The sequence below is a fragment of the Medicago sativa genome, chromosome 4 (assembly GCF_051527215.1).
Source record: "Medicago sativa cultivar Bolivia chromosome 4, Bolivia_mono, whole genome shotgun sequence".
NCBI lineage: Eukaryota > Viridiplantae > Streptophyta > Magnoliopsida > Fabales > Fabaceae > Medicago > Medicago sativa.
In genome coordinates, this window is record NC_140752.1 from 100687419 (window position 1) to 100707899 (window position 20481).

The 20481-nt window shown below is 31.6% G+C and overlaps 1 protein-coding gene and 1 pseudogene across 1 annotated transcript; one reads left to right on the forward strand and one right to left on the reverse strand.

The window, feature by feature from the left end:
- Positions 1-6909: 6909 nt before the first annotated feature.
- Positions 6910-7077, reverse strand: LOC146934749 (U2 spliceosomal RNA; annotated as a pseudogene).
- Positions 7078-8927: 1850 nt separating this feature from the next.
- On the forward strand, positions 8928-15063 carry LOC146934750 (uncharacterized). The gene is made up of 7 exons (XM_085706674.1): positions 8928-9105; positions 9242-9686; positions 9773-9865; positions 11549-11782; positions 12477-12579; positions 13747-13976; positions 14540-15063. Exons 2-7 carry the CDS (start codon positions 9397-9399, stop codon positions 14757-14759), a joined length of 1170 nt encoding a protein of 389 aa, XP_085562800.1. The 5' UTR covers positions 8928-9105; positions 9242-9396; the 3' UTR covers positions 14760-15063.
- The last annotated feature ends 5418 nt before the right edge of the window (positions 15064-20481 follow it).

Genomic DNA, 20481 nt, shown 5'->3' on the forward strand with positions numbered 1-20481 from the left:
GGGGGCCAAAAGTAATATTAAGCCTATTTTTTATTTTTTTAATTCATTTTCTTTTTTTTCCATTTTTTTTTGTTTTGAAAAAGTTAAAAAAAGAGGGAAAATTAATAAAAATTGAAAATAATGAAAAAAATACTGAAAATTTTTTAAAAAATTGGAAAAATTAATAAGAATGAAAACAAAAATCTGAAAAAAAAAAAAATTCGCATGACATGTGTGTATATACATACCACATCATTAAATCATTTTAATAATAAAAAACATTAAAAACTGAAAATCTTTTAAAAATAACAAAAAATCAGAATATTTTTTTTTAAAAATAAAAGATTGATTTTTGTTAAATTTTAAAAATAACAAAAAATCAGATTATTTTTTTCGAAAAATAAAAGAAAAAATCAGATAATTTTTTTCAAAATTTAAAAAATTAGAAAAAGTTCGGATTTTTTTTCGAAATTTAGAAGATATTTAAAAATAATGGAATTTAATTTTCAAAATAAAAAATTTAGATTTTCTTGCGAAATAAAAAACTGAATATTTAAAATTTTAAAAATCTGGATATATATTTTTTAAAATCCAATTACAATATGAAAATTAAATTTTGAAAATCATATAATCTGAAGAAAAAAAAATCAATTTTAGTTCAAAAGAGATTGGAAGAGCAACTTGAGGTACTCACTTTTTAAATTTTAATGTCTCTTAAATAAGACACTTTTTAAAATTTTACACGCATTAGTAATTCTTTTTACAAAAATATTCCTATGTAATTCGAGCTTCTCAGATTTTTTTCCTAAATTTTTAATTAAACTAAAATCAATTTTTTTCTTGAGATTATATGATTTTTAAAATTTAATTTTTCGATTGTAATTGGATTTTAAAAAAAATATATATCCAAATTTTTAAAATTTTAAATATTTTCCAGTTTTTTTATTTCGCAAAAAAATCTAAACATTTTATTTATTTTGAAAATTAAATTCCAGTATTTTTAAATATCTTCTAAATTTCGAAAAAAATCCGAACTTTTTTCTAATTTTTTAAATTTCGAAAAAAATCTAAATGTCTTTTCTGCTTTTTTCTTTTATTTTTCTAAAAAAATAATCTGATTTTTTGTTATTTTTAAAATTTAAAAAAATCAATCTTTTATTTTTTTAAAAAAATAATCTGATTTTTTGTTATTTTTAAAATATTTTCAGTTTTTAATGTTTTTTTATTATTAAAATAATTTAATGATGTGGTATGTATATACACACATATTATGGGAAATTTTTTTTTTCTAGATTTTTGTTTTCGTTCTTATTAATTTTTCAAATTTTTTTAGTTTTTTTTCATTATTTTCAATTTTTATTAATTTTCCCTCTTTTTTTTTAAATTTTTTCAAAACAAAAAAAATGGAAAAAAAAAAGAAAATGAATTGAAAACAATAAAAAATAGGCTTAATAGCACTTTTGGCCCCCTATGTTTGCAAAAGTTGCGATTTTGGCCCCTCACATAAATGATGTGGGTGCCATGTCAGCGTGGACCAGGTCAAAAATGACCATGGGGGCCAAAACTGCAACGAAAACAAAACATAAGGGGCGGTTTTGTAGTTTTCAAAGATAGGGGGCCTTAATCGCAATTTTTGCAAACATAAGGGGCCAAAAGTGCTATTAAGCCATCTTTTAATCTAAGAAACTAGGAATATATTATATAAACTATAAACGTTTTGGTAGAAAATTACACAAGAGTGAGACCAACAAGCTAGCTACACTACATAAATCTTGTTAGTTATACATATCATTTGAACTATATACAAATGGTATGAAAATGATTTATACATATCAAATGTTTAAAATTAGGAAAATTCTATCGTGAAGTTGTTAGAATAACTTTTTTGGTGAAGTCGTTAGAATGACCAATCATAATGCATTTGTGTATTTAATGCATGTCACATCAAATTATATTGTGTATTGTACATTTACTCATACGGTGTACCACTATTTTTTTTATTTATTGCAATTGTGTCATCGATTAAATTAAAATTAAACATTTTTGTTATTTTTTTTTATTCTTAAAACTTATGCATCTAAATTGGATACAAGTACACCAAAAAAAAAAAGAAAAATTGGATACGACCAATTCATTCCATCTTCCCCATCACACAAATTCCTCGGTAGCTTCATCAAAATTTCAGATTTCTTCCTCCCTTTCTCTCCAAAATTCCTTAGTAAAACTTATGCATCAAAACATCAAAATTAAATTGTAAAATTAAAACTAAATCTGAAAAACTTGTTCATCTTCATCTTCTTTAGGGTTCGCTTATCATACCGATTCCAGACTTTGTTGAGCTTGTGGAAACACTTCTAAAACACAGTACGAGCATATGGACAATACAATGACAGATTAATTGTTCCTAATTTTGTCGTGATATTGTGTAACTACAGAGGGTTGGTTTGTATGTGTTTCTCATATAAGCAATTATTTTAAAATTGATGTCGTGCCAAAATTGTGTGATTGTTATTGTGTGGGTGCAGCCTTGCATCCTGTTGATTACAAATCTACAATTTTGCGTTTCGATTTTGATTGGGTTTTGAATGATTTTTGTCAGTGATGAATATGTTTTCGATTTTGGGATGAAGATGAAGAAAAATGAATAATTTGCGGATGAAGAAGAAATAACGAACAAAATGAACAGATGAATAACAAAAAATAATTTTATTTAAAATAAAATAAGTTAATAAATCAAAAGTAATTAATATTTTATACAAGGACTTATTTATAATAAAGTAAAATTTAGTCTTACAGTGGTCCATCACAAAGACACTAGCTAACATGACATCAATAACTATGCTATACAAAATGACTTTTTCAAAAAAGTTATTTTCTTGACTACACCATAGAAGCCCCCTTAAAATTATTGTTTGTTTCATCAAAAGATATTATTAGTTGTATTACATTAAATTGAAAAAGATATTATTAGTTCTATTTAGGCGGGTGTTGTCCTTAGGGGTGTTTTTTAAGGTGTTTATTTCGGGTGTTCCGCCTATATACGGCGCCTTTTGTTTGTTTGCTCAGTTTCACCAATCTTTGTTCTTCTTGAACAGAGATCTGGTCGTTTAATAAAATTTGCTGTTTCAAAAAAAAAATGTTTAAAAAACAAAAATTGTTAGTTATACATATCATTTGAACTAGGGTTAATTATGTTTCTAGTCCCTATAAAATAGCGACCTTGTAAGTTTAGTCCCTACTTAATTTTAATAGCATTTTTAGTCCCTAATTTTGTTTTTCTACACTGAGTATTAGTCCCTACTCAATTCAAATTTGTTTAATTTATGCTTAAACTCTTAAATTTTTGAACAATTTTTTGCAGACATGTTTAGAACATTACTAAAAGTTCGTCCGCAAAAAATTATTGCAAAATTTGATTTCTACATCCAGATTTTATTACTTTTTATCTTTAACTTTTGTCGTTTTAAAAAATTCATATTTAATTCATTTCATGTCAGAAAATTCTAAATTTTAGTAAACGAACCTTTCATAGTGTTCTAATCTTGTCTCAAAAAAATCGTTCAAAAATTTAAGAGTTTAAGGATAATTAATCAAACTTTGTTTTAACAGGGACTAAAATTATAAGTAAATTTTTTTTTATAGGGACTAAAAATGCTATTAAAATTAAGTAGGGACTAAACTTACAAGGTCGCTATTTTATAGGGACTAAAAACATAATTAACCCTTTGAACTATTTGTAAAAGATTTATAATCTCTGGTATTAGGAAGGTAAATATGGTCCGACATAAATGATATAAAAACTTATTGATTGTGAAAGCATGTTTTTTTTCATGTTTGATCGTTTTCTTTATAGCGGCTTTTAGTTGTCATGTCCTACTCTAAAAACCTCGACCCTCAATCTCATAGCTTCATAAGTGTTGGATCTAGGAAGTTAACCATTAAATATAACATAGTAATTCACTTTTTTTTTTCCATAAGATATTTGTTTCAAGTACGAGGTAGGTATATATATCTTTTAATCTCCTTGCACCCTGCATATCATGATTCCTTCGATTTAGTATTTATTAAATCTTCATATGTCCTCACTTGTAAGATCATTGAACAAGGCACAGTCACGTGCAGAACTTTGGTTTGCAAATTTACAAACTTGAATGGGTTGGTGTCTCTTTAGATTGGCCATTACCACACGCACGAGGGTCTGCTTAGGAAGAACACAACCCAAGAGAGCAGAGTAACATGGTAAACAGAAAATACTACAAAATTAAATCCATTTGTAGTGATTTAAATCCATTTGGCAAGACCATTTCAAAATTTTCGCTGTAAGTTGGCAAGAGAACAGTCATGAATTCAACAAAATTTCAAAAGGTTATTCAATTTTATTTTCTAGTTAAAATGGAAATCATAACAAGTATCCATAAAAAAAGAAATTTGATATAAAAAATTGTGCAATCTATTTATTCAAAAGTTAAATATTTATTCTTTTAAAACATAATTTCCTTTTGCAGATTCTTTAACATAGACACAAATTAGTATGATCTTAGTTAAAAATATGTATTGCATTAAATAAGTTTATAACTTTTAAATATTCTCAACTAATGTCATATCCTTATTATGTCTTTGGTAAAATTAATTTTTGAATAAATTAATTTTATAAATCTAATTTTAGTTAAAAATAAGTTGAATGTAAAATAGTTTATGTTCGAATACACATATGTACAAGTAAGTTTTTTGACAAATATGTACAAGTAAGTTAAACAATACATTTAAAAATCAAAAGATACAAATTTTAGTTTCAATAGGAATCAATTATACTGAAATCCATGCAAATCTGTCCAAATGAATTTTACACTTCTAAAATCAATTTTGATACATTTAAAAGTGAAAAAAAAAAACACTTAACCTAGACGGCAAATATCATACTTTGAACTTTTCCATTGGTGTTCTCAAAACAATTTTCGGGATCCAAGAATTGTACTGTTATACTCTTGTAATTGTTTGATGCAAGCCGTCTCAAAATATTTAAGGGTTAATTATGTTTTTGGTCCCTACAAAATTGCGACCTTGTAAGTTTAGTCCTTACTTAATTTTAATAGCATTTTTAATCCCTACAAAAAAAAAAATACTTATAATTTTAGTCCCTGCTAAAATAAATTTTGTTTAATTATCCTTAAACTCTTAAATTTTTTAACGATTCTTTTTATACAAGTTTAGAACACTATGAAAGGTTCATTTACTAAAATTTATAATTTTTTAACATGAAATAAATTAAATATGAATTTTTTAAAACGACAAAAGTTTAAGATATAAGTAACAAAAATATGGACTGAGAAATCAAATTTTTACGATATTTTTTTCGGAGGACCTTTTAATAACGTTTTTAACACGCCTGTAAAAAATTGTTGAAAAACTTAAGAGTTTAAGCATAAATTAAACAAATTTGGTTTGAGTAAGGACTAATATTGAGTGCAGAAATTTTTTGTAGGGATTAAAAATGCTATTAAAATTAAGTAAGGACTAAACTTACAAGGTCGCAATTTTGTAGGGACCAAAAACATAATTAACCCAATATTTAAAGAATTTTCTTCTTTTCCTAACTTCATGACAAAACAAAGTGAAATATGTTCAGTGATAAATTATTATAGTTGAAATGCATAGCATAGAATCATCAAGCCTTTTTTAATATAAATATCTTGAATTTTATTCTTAGTCTATATAAAAAAAGAGTAGTGTTAACTTGTGCCCTAAGGGAATTAAATCATAAATTATGTCTTGAAAAGATAAGATTTTAAATTTCTAGAATATTGAATGCACAATTTTCAACAAAATGTTTCTATCTTTGGTTTCTTAACTTGTGCCTCGAGGGCATAAGTTAACATTTCCCATAAAAAAATCGCACCTTTTAATTTTGTAAGAACATTAGCATCTCTTTTTTTATGGTAGAACTTCTATAAAATCAAAATTCCCTTGAGCTCCACAACATTGAATCACTTGGCCCAAATTTCCCCTATAGCTCTTGTTTCATCTCATCCCTTATACAGCCAATTCAGTATTCATCACTAAGTAAGATACATTTTCTAAAGCAAATGTCTATAACCAATTGTAACATCAAGTCGTCTTAATCTTACTTGTATTTTTTTCTTGAGGCGTTAATCTTACCTTCTTACTTGTATTTAGTGCCCTGAAGCAATTCATTTTTTTTACTGTATTTTTCATGAGATACTACACTCGATGTAAATAGTATATTTTCATATATTTTTCATGGGTCATGTTAACTTGTGTCCTTAGAGCACATGTTAAGCAACCCAAAAAAAGCAACTTTGCATTGAAAAACATAACATGTCAACTTTTAAGAAGAAGTTCCCTCAAAAAAAAAAACTTTTAAGAAGTTGAATGCACGACTTTTGATACGTGTATTTCTATAATAAGTTTCTTAACATGTGCCATTGAGGGCACAAGTTAACATTTGCCATTTTTATTATCTCTCGTCAGATTAGTGTTAGCTTCTCTTTCTCATTATTGTAGTCAAATGCAATGGATGCGAGGTCAGTTACAGTCGCAGAGATATAGAAAACTCTGATGTCACAATCTAGATCGTGGTCGCATACCTTTGTTTAAAACCTTAGGTTATTATCAAAGTAAAATAGTATAAGCTACAAAGAGTATCAAATTATACATTCATAATACAACTGAGTTCTTCGGCATGTTGCACAAACGGTTATAGATTCCTTTGATGCCATTAAGAAAATATCATAGCACACTGCCCCATCTTGGGATGTTGAAGATTTCTTCATCAAGGGTTTTGGGGTGGTTTTGTGAAAATACCCAATCAAAAACCAACGTTTGTGTAGTGAAAATACCCAATCAAAAACCAACACTCATGTACCCACTTAGAGCACCTCACAGATGCTCCTACTCCACGAACTCTCATGGAGTAGGAGTCCTCTGTGCTCCGATTGAGAACATGATGAAAGTAGATTTACGATTCGGCATTTTAACCGATAAACTACTCCTTCCTCAAAAAAGTAATTTAATATCATGATATTAAACTGATAAGAACATCTACTACACTTGATCTTAGCCAAAAGGTCAAGAAAAGGCGGAGAAAGGTATGAATTATATGTGGTACTCACTTCAACTTTTATATCACACATCCACTTACTCACGCTCTTGACTACACGATGTAGGACTAACTAGTATTGTTCAGCACCAACTGCTTCGTAGACTCACTTGGTAGATTATATTCAGTCTTTCTTCTCCTACCTCCTTTATCTATATTCGTTTTCTTCCATACATCCATTTTGTGGAGTTCCTAATGTTGACATTTGGCCAAAATACGAACTTATGCAGTTGGGTTGATCAATTTCGAGCAGGAACTTATTTGAACCATCACGCTTGTATCCTACTTTGTTTCTTCCTTTTCTCTCGATAAACTTATACGAAAAATAATGTGTTTTGCAATCTCAACAGAAGTATTAAGGTTTACAGCTTTCACAGCCGTCTTAGATATATTTTTCCTCTTGTGATGTCCCCTATATCAAGAAAGAAGCAATGATAAATAAACAAAACGAATAGAAAAAGAGTTACTTATTGTTTCAGGGTACATGATGTACATCTTGGTTATGAATACATTAGACTTATTTACTGAGCATGGAAAATTCATTGTTCATGCAATTACTAAAAGAAAGCTAAGCTAGTTTAGAGGCATATGGTCTCAATAATAAACCCGGATACTCGGGAAAGAGAAGGGAGCTTTGAGAGCTTTCAGAGTGATTTAGAACAAAGATGAAGAAAGTAATTCAAAGTTCTTTATATATAGAGAGCAACTAACTATCAAACTAAATCTAACGAACTCTACTTGAGTCAAGCTCATACTAAGTTATAATTGTCACGCTCACCAGCTAAGTCTGCCATCAAGATTTATGAATTGATTCCCTTCAGAGAAATCTGACGATGGTATTTGCAAACAAAACTTAGCAAAGGTCATCACAATCTTTTGTGTATGAGCCATAGATCCAATTTAAGAAGAAATCATATGGCCTGAGAAGAAAATTTGGACACACATATATGATAAATTTAAAAGTGAGATGATATCAAGTGATGCGACTTAATTTATTTCTCTTTTAAATTTTATCATTTATGTGTATGTGTCTATTTACTTTTAATTAGAAGTTGTGTCCAACTAAGTATTTCTCATAAACAATAAGTAATAATTACTTTTTATAAAAAAAACTAATAATTCTTTTAAAAAAAAGTGTTTTAATAAGCTATAATACTATATGATACCTTGCATAATAAAATAAAAGGTTAAGTTTGTTTTTTATCCTTATAAACTTTTCATCTTTTCGTTGTAGTCATCCTAAAACTTTTTGACTTTTAGTCATCAAAAGTTTTCTATTATCACTTTTTTTTCGTTGGTTTTGTTATCACTTTTGGTCTATGTTTTTAAATAAATGCATGTGTATTGGTCAAAAATTTAATTCTTTTTTTCATAATCATGTTTAAAATACTATAAAAACCATAAAAAAAAAAGAATTTTCTAACCAACCATAATTTTTTGTTTTCGACACATTCTTTTTGGTGGTGTCCGAGATTCGAACCCCGGACCTTGCATATATTATGCATTGTCCTTACCAGATTAGCTAAGCTCACGAGACTATGTTTTCGACACTTAAAAATTCATATTAAAATAATATTTTGTTAAAAAAATCGAATATTTTTTAAGAGATTCTTATAATATTCTAAACACTATCGTAAAAAATCATTAAAAAATCTTAATGAAACACATGATCTGATTTTTTTTTTTTTTGTTGAAAGAAACACATAACTGATTTAAAAACAAATATAAAAAATATGGACATAATTTTTTTTAGAAGAAATTAAATAAAGAAATAGGAACATTATAGAGAGAAAAAAAAAGTATTTAATCCTAAAATAAAGCAAGAAGAGGGGAGATTTGCATAGGGGGGATAGTTGAAAAGCAGCGAGAGTACCTTTGCAAGTGAATCTGGATTCTGGAGGGAGAAGGCAGCAGCATTCCTTGGTTGATTCACAAATCCAAACCCTAATCCCAAATTGAGCTTCTTCAGAATCAGATTGATTTTGTTTACACCAATTTCACATCTTCAGGTATTTGTTTATCAATCATGCTGCTGGGCTATTATCATTTACTAAATCTGGTTTTCGTCTTGTAATTGTTACTATTGTTATTTTTAGTGTTAAACCAAACCATGACCATGAGTTTTGTACTTGCTTTGTTTCATAGGGTTTAAGTCGCCACTCGTAGTGAACTACCCATGCTCAGCAGACACATACATTGTTCATGTGATTCATAATCAATCAATCAAACAATAAACACAAACAAACAGATGCTTTCGTTACCGAAGTCTTAAATTGACACTCGTAATATAATCCAATCCAATGGCATTTAATAGAACCTCAAAGGGGAAACCAAAGGCAGTGAGATCCAGAATTGTAGTGTTGGGTGCAATAGTGAGTGCAATAGCGCTTCTGTTTCTACTTTCCTCTGCTGTATTCACATCTGGTTCCCAAAAATCCCAATACATTAAGTATTCTCACAAAGACAGAAAGTACCTGTATTGGGGTACACGAATCGATTGCCCTGGAAAACACTGTGGATCCTGCGAGGGTTTAGGTCACCAAGAATCCAGCCTTAGGTGCGCCCTCGAAGAAGCAATCTATCTCCGCAGGTATAGTATCTCCTTTTAAATTCATTTTTCTTCTTAGTTACTTTCCTAGGGTTCCGTTCATAAGGTCTTGGGTTTTGGAATTGCAGAACTTTTGTTATGCCGTCCAGGATGTGTATTAATCCTATACATAATAAGAAAGGGATCCTTCATCGTTCAACTAATGCTACTTCCGAGGATCAGTGAGTTTCTTTCTTTTTTCTTTTCTTTTCACATTTCAATATTATCATCATCATTTATGTTTTTGAGTTTGATGAACATAGACGATTAGTGTAAAGCACTTTTACACATACAACCAATGAGAGACCACCTGTGTTACACGGGTGCGGGTACGGTACCCGGTACGGGTACGAGATACGGCATTTCTCAAAAAACAAAGGTACGGGTACGTTAGGATAAAAAAAAATTAATTTAAAATAACATAGCATGAGGAAATTATATTGCTCAACCGGCGGATTCAAACTTGTAGTTCCAGTAGGAAAAGGAACTTGTACTGGATTTGCTTTTTCATTAGCAATTCTGTCAAGTTCTTTCATCTCAGCAAGATATTCATTCGTCACTTTTGGACAAATAGCTATCCCTTTTTCTTTTCTCGGAGCAAATGACATCTTATTCTAAAATAAGAACCCTTGTATGATATATTGCAATAGTTGCAGTTCCAGGTTGCATTATTTCCTTTTCCTTCACATTTAATTTTAAATGAAAAACCTCATTTTCTCAAGAAAAAATCGGTTATGCGTACCCTGAGAGTACCACTGTCGTACCGTAACCGTACCAAGGTTTAAAAACAAAAAAAAAAAATATTGGTACATCATGGGTGCGTACAGTACGAGTACCATACGAGTACCAGTACCCGCGGAGTCCCGGTACGGGTACGTTTTGCAAATTGGAGTACCCTTGCTTCAGAGGAGACCACCATTTCTCCACGTCATACCAATAATTTCAAACTACCATTGCAGTACTGGGGTGATGTGGCAGACTAGTGAATTTTGTTGAATGTTGGCGTAAAACTATTTTACACTAACAGGCTAAGTATCCTTTAGATCCTATGTTTTTTTTTTTTGTAAATTATTTGTTAGAGAAATAAGGATATGAACGATATGTGTAAACTAGTTTTACTTTTACACTAATGTCCAATAAAAACAAAGTATGTGGTAGTTATTTTTAAAAAAAATTACAAAACAATCCTACATGGCAAGATGATGGGTTCCCATTAGATGACAGTATAAAACTATTTTACTCTGTAGTGCATAGCCTTTAAAGTTTAAACTCTATTTATTATATATGTTTGGTAAAATGTGTGTGTGGGTGTTTGTTAAATTTGATTTTGAATTAACTTGATTAAATACTTTTTTTTTTTGCTTCAAATTAAACCTGAATTTAAGTTATTTATGTTTGGATTTTCTTTTTAGTTTACTGGGGATGCACTGTCGGTGTAAATTATTCACACTAATATTTGATGACCACTCTTCATATTACTACATAAGCCCACCTTTGTAACCACTTTTTAAAAATAACCACAAAATATTGGAGTCTCATCGAATGTCAGTGTAACACTTGTTTACATTGGCAATGCACATCACTTTTTCTCTCTTTTTATTTTACTCTAAAAGTAAGTTTGATGATAATTAGTATAAGTTGTACAACCTAACACAAAAGCTACTTTTTATCACTTCTATGCAAAATTTGTCATAAAAAAACAATTCACTTCTATGCAAACCAAATTTCGAAGGCAACTGTATAAAATTTTCAATCTAATGCAAAGCCTTTAATCTACATTTTATCACTTCTAGTTAAAATCAATTTTAATATTTTCCACTGTGATACCAAACACACATTTAGACAGCCTTGTTTATCCATTACAGGTGGGCTGCAAGTTCTTGTGCCATGAACTCTTTATATGACGCAGAACTCATGTCGGAGACTGTCCCTGTAATTTTTGACAATTCAAAAGAGTGGTATACGGTTCTATCGACCAGCATGAAGCTTGGAGCCAGAGGAGTTGCTCACGTGGCAGGAGTTAGTCGTGTCGAGCTTAAAGAAAACAATCAGTACTCTGATTTGTTGCTCATAAACAGAACTGCTAGCCCTCTTTCTTGGTAGGTTTTATTTTTCTTTTTTTCTTTGAAACTGTTCAATCAAGTATGCTTAGACTCACCTTCTTTTTTTGATTATATTGAACATTAAGGTTGATGATGTCTAGAATATAGTGGGGTATATTGTTATTGAGGTTTTAAATTGTGGGTTGCAAATTTTCTGTGTGCAATTGGTGATACTTGACAAGCTGTGAACATGATCATGATCCTTGTCATTACAACGAAATTTATTATGGTATGGAATTTTCATTAAATCTCTTTTCGTGACTGGTGAATTTTGTGAAGCTTTTTGACACTTTCCCTACATACTAATGTGTTTTTTTACTTCAGTCCACATTGAAACTTGTATTAACTACTATTAAGTTAACCTGTATTTTCTCATTTAAAGAATTCAATTTGAACTTGCAGAATTTCAGAAGCTGGTATGTAACAGAGATAGATTTGTATAATCCATTAAATTTAAAACTAACAGATATGACATGACCAATGTCTAATTATTAGTTCAATATATTGCCTGATGTACTTGAATTTGAAGTTTTATTTGCATTATAACTCAACTAAGTTGAGATTTGAATCATGCCTTACAAAATGCCATTGTGGTGCTACTGTGAAGATGATTGCTCATAAAATAATAAATTGTTATATGCTACAAGCAGAGATTCTTCTGAACTTCAAGGTGCTAATGATGGCTTTCCAGGTTTATGGAATGCAAGGATCGAAACAACCGTAGTGCTATAATGTTACCATATTCGTTCCTGCCCTCAATGGCCGCAAAAAAGCTAAGAGATGCTGCAGAAAAGGTTCACTTCATTCATAACCTCTTTAAGTTCTTAACATTCACATGTAGAGGCAATACAATTTGTTATTGGATTTTAAATCTATTTCTTCGAGCATATAATTGTTATAATGTTAATATTTTTTGTTCTTCTATATTTTAGTTGAAAATATTATATCAAGAACCTGAATGAGTTATTTCAATGGGAAATGTTGGGCAAGGCTGTCTTGTTTCTGCCCTTGCTAGATTACATGGGGATAGACTAGAGGAAATATTTTAAGCTTGATACAAATAAAATCACTAGGTAAAGGAAAAAAATAACGAAGCAATATAATATGAGCTTCACAAAACATGGCTGGCTGAAAAGGTAAATGAAGGTTGTTGGAGACATTAGAGAGGTGCGTATTGCTAGAAAGACAATGTAGTACCTAGTAGTGTTAAGGCCTTTGGCGGACCTTTTAGAAATCCTGCTTGACGATGAATTGCAGGTTTTGTTTGGATGATTGGCAATGTGAAGTTTTGTTTGTTAATTGGGGGGAATACACTCCGCCTTAGTTATGGCTTGGCAGAGAGGATTTCCCAAGTTCTGGCTTGAGTGTGATTTTTTGGGTGCTGTAAACTTGGTTCACAAAGGACTGGCTTGATTGTATCCCTGCCACCGGATTGTCATGGCCATCCAATGTCAGATCACTAGGAAGTGGGGGACACTAGTATTATGTAAGGAAATATGTTTTCGGTCTGGATAGCTAATCCTGGCCATGATTTTGACTTGGGGTTGGGGTTGCCCTTCCTAGCTTCTCACTGGTAGCAAGTCTGTGTTTTAGTATTACTTTGTAGGAGCTTCCTCCCATCATTTTGTTGCTGCCTTTTTGGCCTCCTGAGAATCAAGATTAGAAAAGAAAAAATACGAGCTTCCCAATTATGTAATATGTTCTTGAGTTCCTCAATTTCCTTTCTGCAAGCTAGCATTGGTAGTTGAGATAGAATCAATTACCAAATGGATAAAAACTTGGAACATAATTGAAGAAACTTATCTTTTTATCCAATAGATGACTCTGCTCTAATTATTCTGCACATTTCAGAACACCAAATTCTGACTGTAATATGCTTGACATGTTAAAACTGTGGCATTACAATTGAACAATCTCTCTTTGTTACACACTTCAATTTCTGATGAAACACTTGCTCACAGATCAAAGCTCTACTTGGTGATTATGATGCCATCCATGTTCGTCGGGGGGATAAAATAAAAACCAGGAAGGACAGGTTTGGTGTGGCAAGGACCCTGCATCCACATCTTGATAGGGATACCCGCCCTGAGTTTATTCTTTGTCGAATAGCAATGTGGGTCGCACCTGGAAGAACCTTGTTTATTGCTTCAAATGAAAGGACTCCAGGATTTTTTTCACCGCTTTCTGTCAGGTAACTGTTTTCATGTTCACATTGAGGGCGAGGACGAGGAGAGAGTTCCTAGAAATATACACAATGATTTTCTTTGACAGCACAAAGCATGTGTAGTAGTTTGATAGTAATTGAAATATTCAATGATTTTCTTTGACAGCATAAAGCATGTTTGGTAGTTTGATAGTAATTGAAACATTTGCTTAATTTTGTATGAAACTGAATAACTGATTTTGTTTATGCAGTGGTTTGTCAATTTTAACTTCATGTTTGGTGGTTTCATTTGAAAATGAAATATATGTAGTATGCTAATGTTCATTTCATTGTATCCTTGTTGAACCAAGACAACACTTCACATTTTTAAGTTACAATCTTATTCCCTCTGCTAGTTTTATTTTATCATGTCCTTTCTGTTTTTTGTTAGATTATTAATGGTTTGCTATTAGATTTTAAGGCTAATGATCACTTGATCATATATTCTTAGAAATTATGTAACTGTAACACTGGTATGCTTTAGTTTTTGAAGGAAACTATCAGCTGGTATCAAATGCTGACTTTATGCTCTTGATCATTCAAATTTGCAGGTATAGATTGGCATATTCGTCAAACTATAGCCATATGTTGGATCCAGTGATTGAGAATAACTACCAATTATTCATGATCGAGAGGCTTATAATGATGGGTGCTAAAACGCTTATTAGAACGTTCAAGGAAGACGAGACAGATCTTAGCCTTACGGATGACCCAAAAAAGAATACTAAAAAGTGGCAGATACCTGTTTACAATGCGGAAGAAACTTGCTGAGACATGTTTACGCCTACTATTAGTATGCAATTCACATGACATTAAAAAGAACTTTCTATGGCCGAAAGAAATCCTTAGGAAGAAATTCTCGTTAAGTGAAACATGAGAGCATGATTGATTTGTGTTGTAAATTGTGATGTTAGCTACAGTCAAAATTTAATTAATTCATTACACCTATGTACTTGTCTCACTGTAAAGCTGAAGTGTAGTGACCACTAATTTTATATGTTGGGCACTAGTTTGTATGTACGGTATCTCTTGTTAAAAACACTGGCTTTATATGTGCACTATTCATCCTATCCAATACTTCGATTGTTTTAAATTTACGATCAGAATGTGAAAAAAATAATAGAATTAAATCGGAATCTATATTGTAACCAAAAAAAAAAAAATCGGAATCTATATTAAATATAGTGTGTAAGCAGCAGGTTGCAGCTAGACAGAGTAAGATAATTCAAATGTTTTCTAGACACTTTTTATTAAGACACTTTATTCTCATCTCTAATATATGTTTAGATCAATGAAATCTACAATATATTTGAAGTTTCAAGGTGAAAGCAAAAGCGAAATAAAAGCTTAACAGAGTTAAATTTGTTTCCCTTTCAGTCACAAACGAACAAACCGAAATCCATGTCTTAGCTCTGATACAGGCAAAAAATCATCTGTCCAGCAAAATCATATGCTGTCATATCTTTATGATAAAGACTTTATCTTATATTTGGATCAATTTTAAAAAAATCTGAACCGAATCGATCCAAATATATGCGGTTTAATTTGGATCGGTTTTTTGATATCCAAAATGCAAAATATTTTATTTTATTTCTTTTTTTGAAGAATATTTTTTATTAAAATTAATATTAGATAAATACGGTAAAATAATAGATTGGTATGAAAGCTATCAATTATTTTTGAAACATGAAGTAATAATAATATAGATTAAACCCGCTCGAGGTCTCAGGTTCGATTATCCTCGGTGCCAATTTAAGTGGACTAATTTAGATTCTTCAAAAAAATAATAATATAGATTAAATTAGTGCAATATATATGATATTAAAACCAACAAAATACATAATAGTTCAATATACTAATAAAAGAATAAATAAGTATTAATATTACTTTTGCGGTTCTGTTTAATTTGGATTTGAAAAAACGATCCAAAATCCGATCCAATCTTAGGCATCCAAAAGTATTCGGTTTTTTGCGATTTTCGGTTTTTTTTTTTAATTGGTTTGTATTTGAACACCCCTACATCTAGGTACATATTATTATAAAGGGGCTGCTAATTTACACCCACCTAAAAACACTAAGGTGCAAGTTAGCAAGCTACACCCACTTGTTTTATTACAAAAACACCCTTTTGTCTCTATTGAAATCAATTTAAAACAAAATGGTATTTTTTTAACTAACTTAAAAACATCATTGTGTTCCTAATTGTTCGGCTGAATTTGTGCAATTGTTCCGCTGAATTTGTATGACAGTTGTTGATTAATAAGCATGTTGGAAAAAAATTGACATTTTGTTTCAATGAATTTGCAAGCTCCTGAGCACTAACTTTTTTTTTAGGGAATTAATTAGCATGTTGTTCGCCAAAGAGAAAAAGAAGTAACATTTTGTTTTTGGATTCAACTTAAAAAAAGTAATGTTTTGAACTAAAAAGACACAATTGAAAACTGATTTTTCATTTTAATTAAATACAGGATAGTGTAATTACATGTTTTCATATTATTAATAAGGTGTGCAAATTATTTGTTAAAAGTTACTTGCATCTTAATAATTTATAATTTTAGATGGATGCACCTTACTAACTTGCACATCTTAATAATTTTAAATGAGGACACCTTGCTAACTTGCACCTGGATAGATGTAAGTTAGCAGCCCCTATTAGAATCATTTGAAAAATAGAGATCAAAATCATCTTTAAAAACAATTAATAAAAATTAGTTTTACATCACAATCTACCCTTTTAAGCTCAACTGATTGCAAAAAGGAAAAATTAGCGACATAGACCTATATTGCCATCCCAATTGACACGCCTCTAGTATTACCTCATTAGCTATGTCATTTGCAACCAAGCGCATAGATGGTTAAAACTTAGCCTCGCTGCTTCTATTTATATTCACTCTATCACTCGTGAACCTTTAACCTGGTCGATGTGGGACTTTTACAAATTTTAGTTCTCTGGTCCCTCCGTAAGTACGCGGTGAAAGACGAATGCACCAGCATCTTCTCTTGGTATGGCATGTGTATTTAAGGTTGTTATGTTTTGAGGTTGTTGAATGTAAAGGGATAGATCAAGCCATGGTCTGGAATGGATCTTTTTATGTGAAACAGGTGATACCAAAGAAAAGATTATAGCAATTATATGCTCGAAGAAATAGATTTAAAATCCAATATCAAATTGTATTGAGTATTGACTCTACATGTGAATGTTAAGAGCTTAAAGAGGTTATGAATGAAGTGAACCTTTTCTGCAGCATCTCTTAGCTTTTTTGCGGCCATTGAGGGCGGGAACAAATATGGTAACATTATAGCACTACGGTTGTTTCGATCCTTGCATTCCATAAACCTGGAAAGCCATCATTAGCACCTTGAATTCAGAAGAATCTCTGCTTGTAGCAACAATTTATTATTTTATGAGTAATCATCTTCACAGTAGCACCACAATGGAATTTTGTAAGGCATGATTCAAACCTCAACTTAGTTGAGTTAAAATGCAAATAAAACTTCATATTCAAGTACATCAGGCAATATATTGAACTCATAATTAGACATTGGTCATGTCATATCCGTTAGTTTTAAATTTATTGGATTATACAAATCTCTCACTGTTACATACCAGCTTCTGAAATTCCACAAGTTCAAATTGAATTCTTTAAATGAGAAAATATAGGTTAACTTAATAGTTAATACAAGTTTCAATGTAGACTGAAGTCAAAAACACATTAGTACGTAGGGAAAGTGTCAAAAAGCTTCACAAAGTTGATGACAACAGATTTAATGAAAATTCCGTACCATAATAAATTTTGTTGTAATGATAAGGATCATGATCATGTTCGCAGCTTGTAAGTATCACCAATTGCACACATAAAATTTGCAACCCACAATTTCATTGTTGTGTGTATGCGTCTAAGTAATTTCATTTGGGGAAATACTTCAGTGACTTAGAAATGGTGCCATTGGTGCCATAGCAGAAATCCTGGCCGTTGATGTGTATGGGTCCGCGTGGGGATGTGTGTGTGATGTGTGTGTGTGTGGTGGAGATGGAATTGGATGGTGCCATTGGTGCCATTAATGGCACCAAAGTGGAACCCTTTCATTTGTAATTATGTCTATGCAAGACTTACTCGCCGCCTTGGGTCTATTATCGTTGCATTGATTAATGGGCTGCAAGGGGGAGTAAACTATGTTTTCTTTTTCAATTTAATTAATAATGTTTATCCACTTTTCATATAGTTATTTTTCCATTTAAGCATCCAAATTGCCACATAAGCACTGTTTGACGGATTGGATAGAAAAAGGTAACCTTGCAAACGTTGTATAACTTAAAGTACCGATTTGAAACTAAAAACATTTAAAAGGACTAATTCAGTACAAACGTTAAACTTAAAGGACTCCAGCCGACAGGAGGGTTAGCAAAGTTATTTGGTGTTTGCGTGGTGTGATGGAGATAGCTGCCTTGTGTGATGGTTAGAGGAGGTTGCAGAGGTGTGGTTTTTGGTGTGGTATGGATGGGGTGGTCGTGGATAATCTAGATTCGGATTTGTCATCAGAATGCTCTGCGGACGAGAGCTTATCAAGAGGGGGTGGTTGATGTTTTTTAGGTAGGGAGATGGTTTTCAGTGGTGTTTTTAGTAGGGGTGAGCTCTTGGTGTATATGTTGTAGGCCGCCTCTGTTTTTGGGTTCATCTGTTGTCGCTAACTCTCGTTGAGTTTTGGTTGTTTTGGTGTTTTAGGGGATTCGAGTGTGTGTCGCCTTGAGCTGAGCCTTTTCCTTTCTGATATGATTTATGTTTGCACCACCTTACATCATGTTGATTGTCTTAAGGTTTGTGTCCTGAATTCTGGTGGGCCGGTTAATTTTGCTTCGAGACTGGAAGTTGGTGTCTAGTTGCAACCTTGTTTGGCTAGTTTTGGTGTCTTCTTCGGTTGATCGAGGGTGTGGGGTGCCTTGCTGATTTGGTTCTGGAGTCTGGTGGGATGATCACTTTTGATTTGAGATCGGGAGTCAGTTCTTCGATTCAAGTTTTTGTTTTGGGCTATTTATGGTGGTTCTTTCGGTGAACCGGAGGTTGAATGATGGTGGAAGCTGTTTGAGTGTTAGATTAGGACTTTATCGAGTGTGGCTCAGCTATGGAGATGTGTAGAGGATTTTGACTTATAAGAGTGTTGTTTTGGGGTGAGTAATTGCGATGAGTGGTTATGGATTCGTTTTCAGTGGTTGTTGCGACGGAGTTTGATTTTGGTGATGTTTATTTTGGTGGTTGAAAGGAGGGCTTGGTTAGGTGTTGTGTGTATGTGTGTCTTTTATGGTGTTTATTTTGAGTGTTCCGTCTATATATGATGTAACAGCCCGATTTTTCGCTAGATTTATTTTATTTATTTATTTATGTGTGTTATACGTGCTCTTATGTGATTATTGCCTCTGTGTGTATTTTTCGTTGGGAATCGTAGAATTCGGTATTAGAGGGGTATTTTAGTCATTTTGGACTTAGGGGCATTTTGGTCATTTTGAGAGCAGGGGTAATTTTGTAATTTTTGCTGGAAGTTATTTTTAGTGCTTAGTAAGAGTATTATTTTACCAAGTTACTAGAAGGTGTAGTAATTATTTTATTTACCGTTAAGTGACCGTTAGTGTCATATTTTACCGTTAAGTGAGTAGTAACATGTTTGAGGTTTAAATAGAAATGGGTTAGGCCCATTAAGGTTTGTGAGATAAGCCCAATTAGGGGAGCCTATATAAACTAATGTTAGTAGAGAAATAGGGTTTTTCACCAACATTTTTCATTTGAGAAGAGAAGAGTTAGAGGCTAGAGGGAAGAACAAGAGCAAGGGTTAGAGGCAAAAGAGGATTCATCATCTAGGAGCTAAATTGAAGCTTGGGTTAGAGATTCTTGGTGCTAGAGGTAAGAGGGTTAGGTTTCAACCATAATTCCTAACTTTTTATTTCTACCCATTTTGTGAAATTGATGAATTGAACCTAATTAATTGTAAATTCGTGTTCATGTTTTGATACAATGTTTGAGTGTGTAAATTGAATGTTATTTGAGTTGTTGATGATGAAATTACATGCTTAAGTTGTGGTTAAGTGTATGCTTTGCATTTTTGTCCAAAAATGATGAAATGAGGTGTTGTTGTGATGATGGTTAATTGATGTTGGGCAATCATAATTGTGGAGTTTGCTATGACTTTGTGTTGTTTTTGAAGTTTGATTAAAAATGGGTCAAATGATGATTTTTGTTAAGAGAATGTTTTTGGGCAAATTTTATATGGATTTGAGTGTCTTTTCATGTTTAGAAATGTTTAAACAAACTTTGGGATCAAATTTGGGCATTGGGGAGTCAAAATTGGGGTTTTGGGGTGAAAATGACTCTTTTTCCCGAAACTACTGTCATAACTCGCAACCGTACTCGCAGTTGCGAGTTGGATGCGAGCAACAGGGGCTCCCTGGAGCCAACTCGCAATGGCGAGTGAAGTTACTCGCAGTTGCGAGTTGTACAGGGCA

Excerpts from the sequence above, each read along its gene's own strand:
- LOC146934750 (XM_085706674.1), top strand. The coding sequence starts at position 9,397 with ATGGCATTTAATAGAACCTCAAAGGGGAAACCAAAGGCAGTGAGATCC. Across the intron at positions 9,866-11,548 it reads AATGCTACTTCCGAGGATCA|GTGGGCTGCAAGTTCTTGTG; the intron begins GTGAGTTTCTTT and ends TATCCATTACAG. Across the intron at positions 11,783-12,476 it reads ACTGCTAGCCCTCTTTCTTG|GTTTATGGAATGCAAGGATC; the intron begins GTAGGTTTTATT and ends ATGGCTTTCCAG.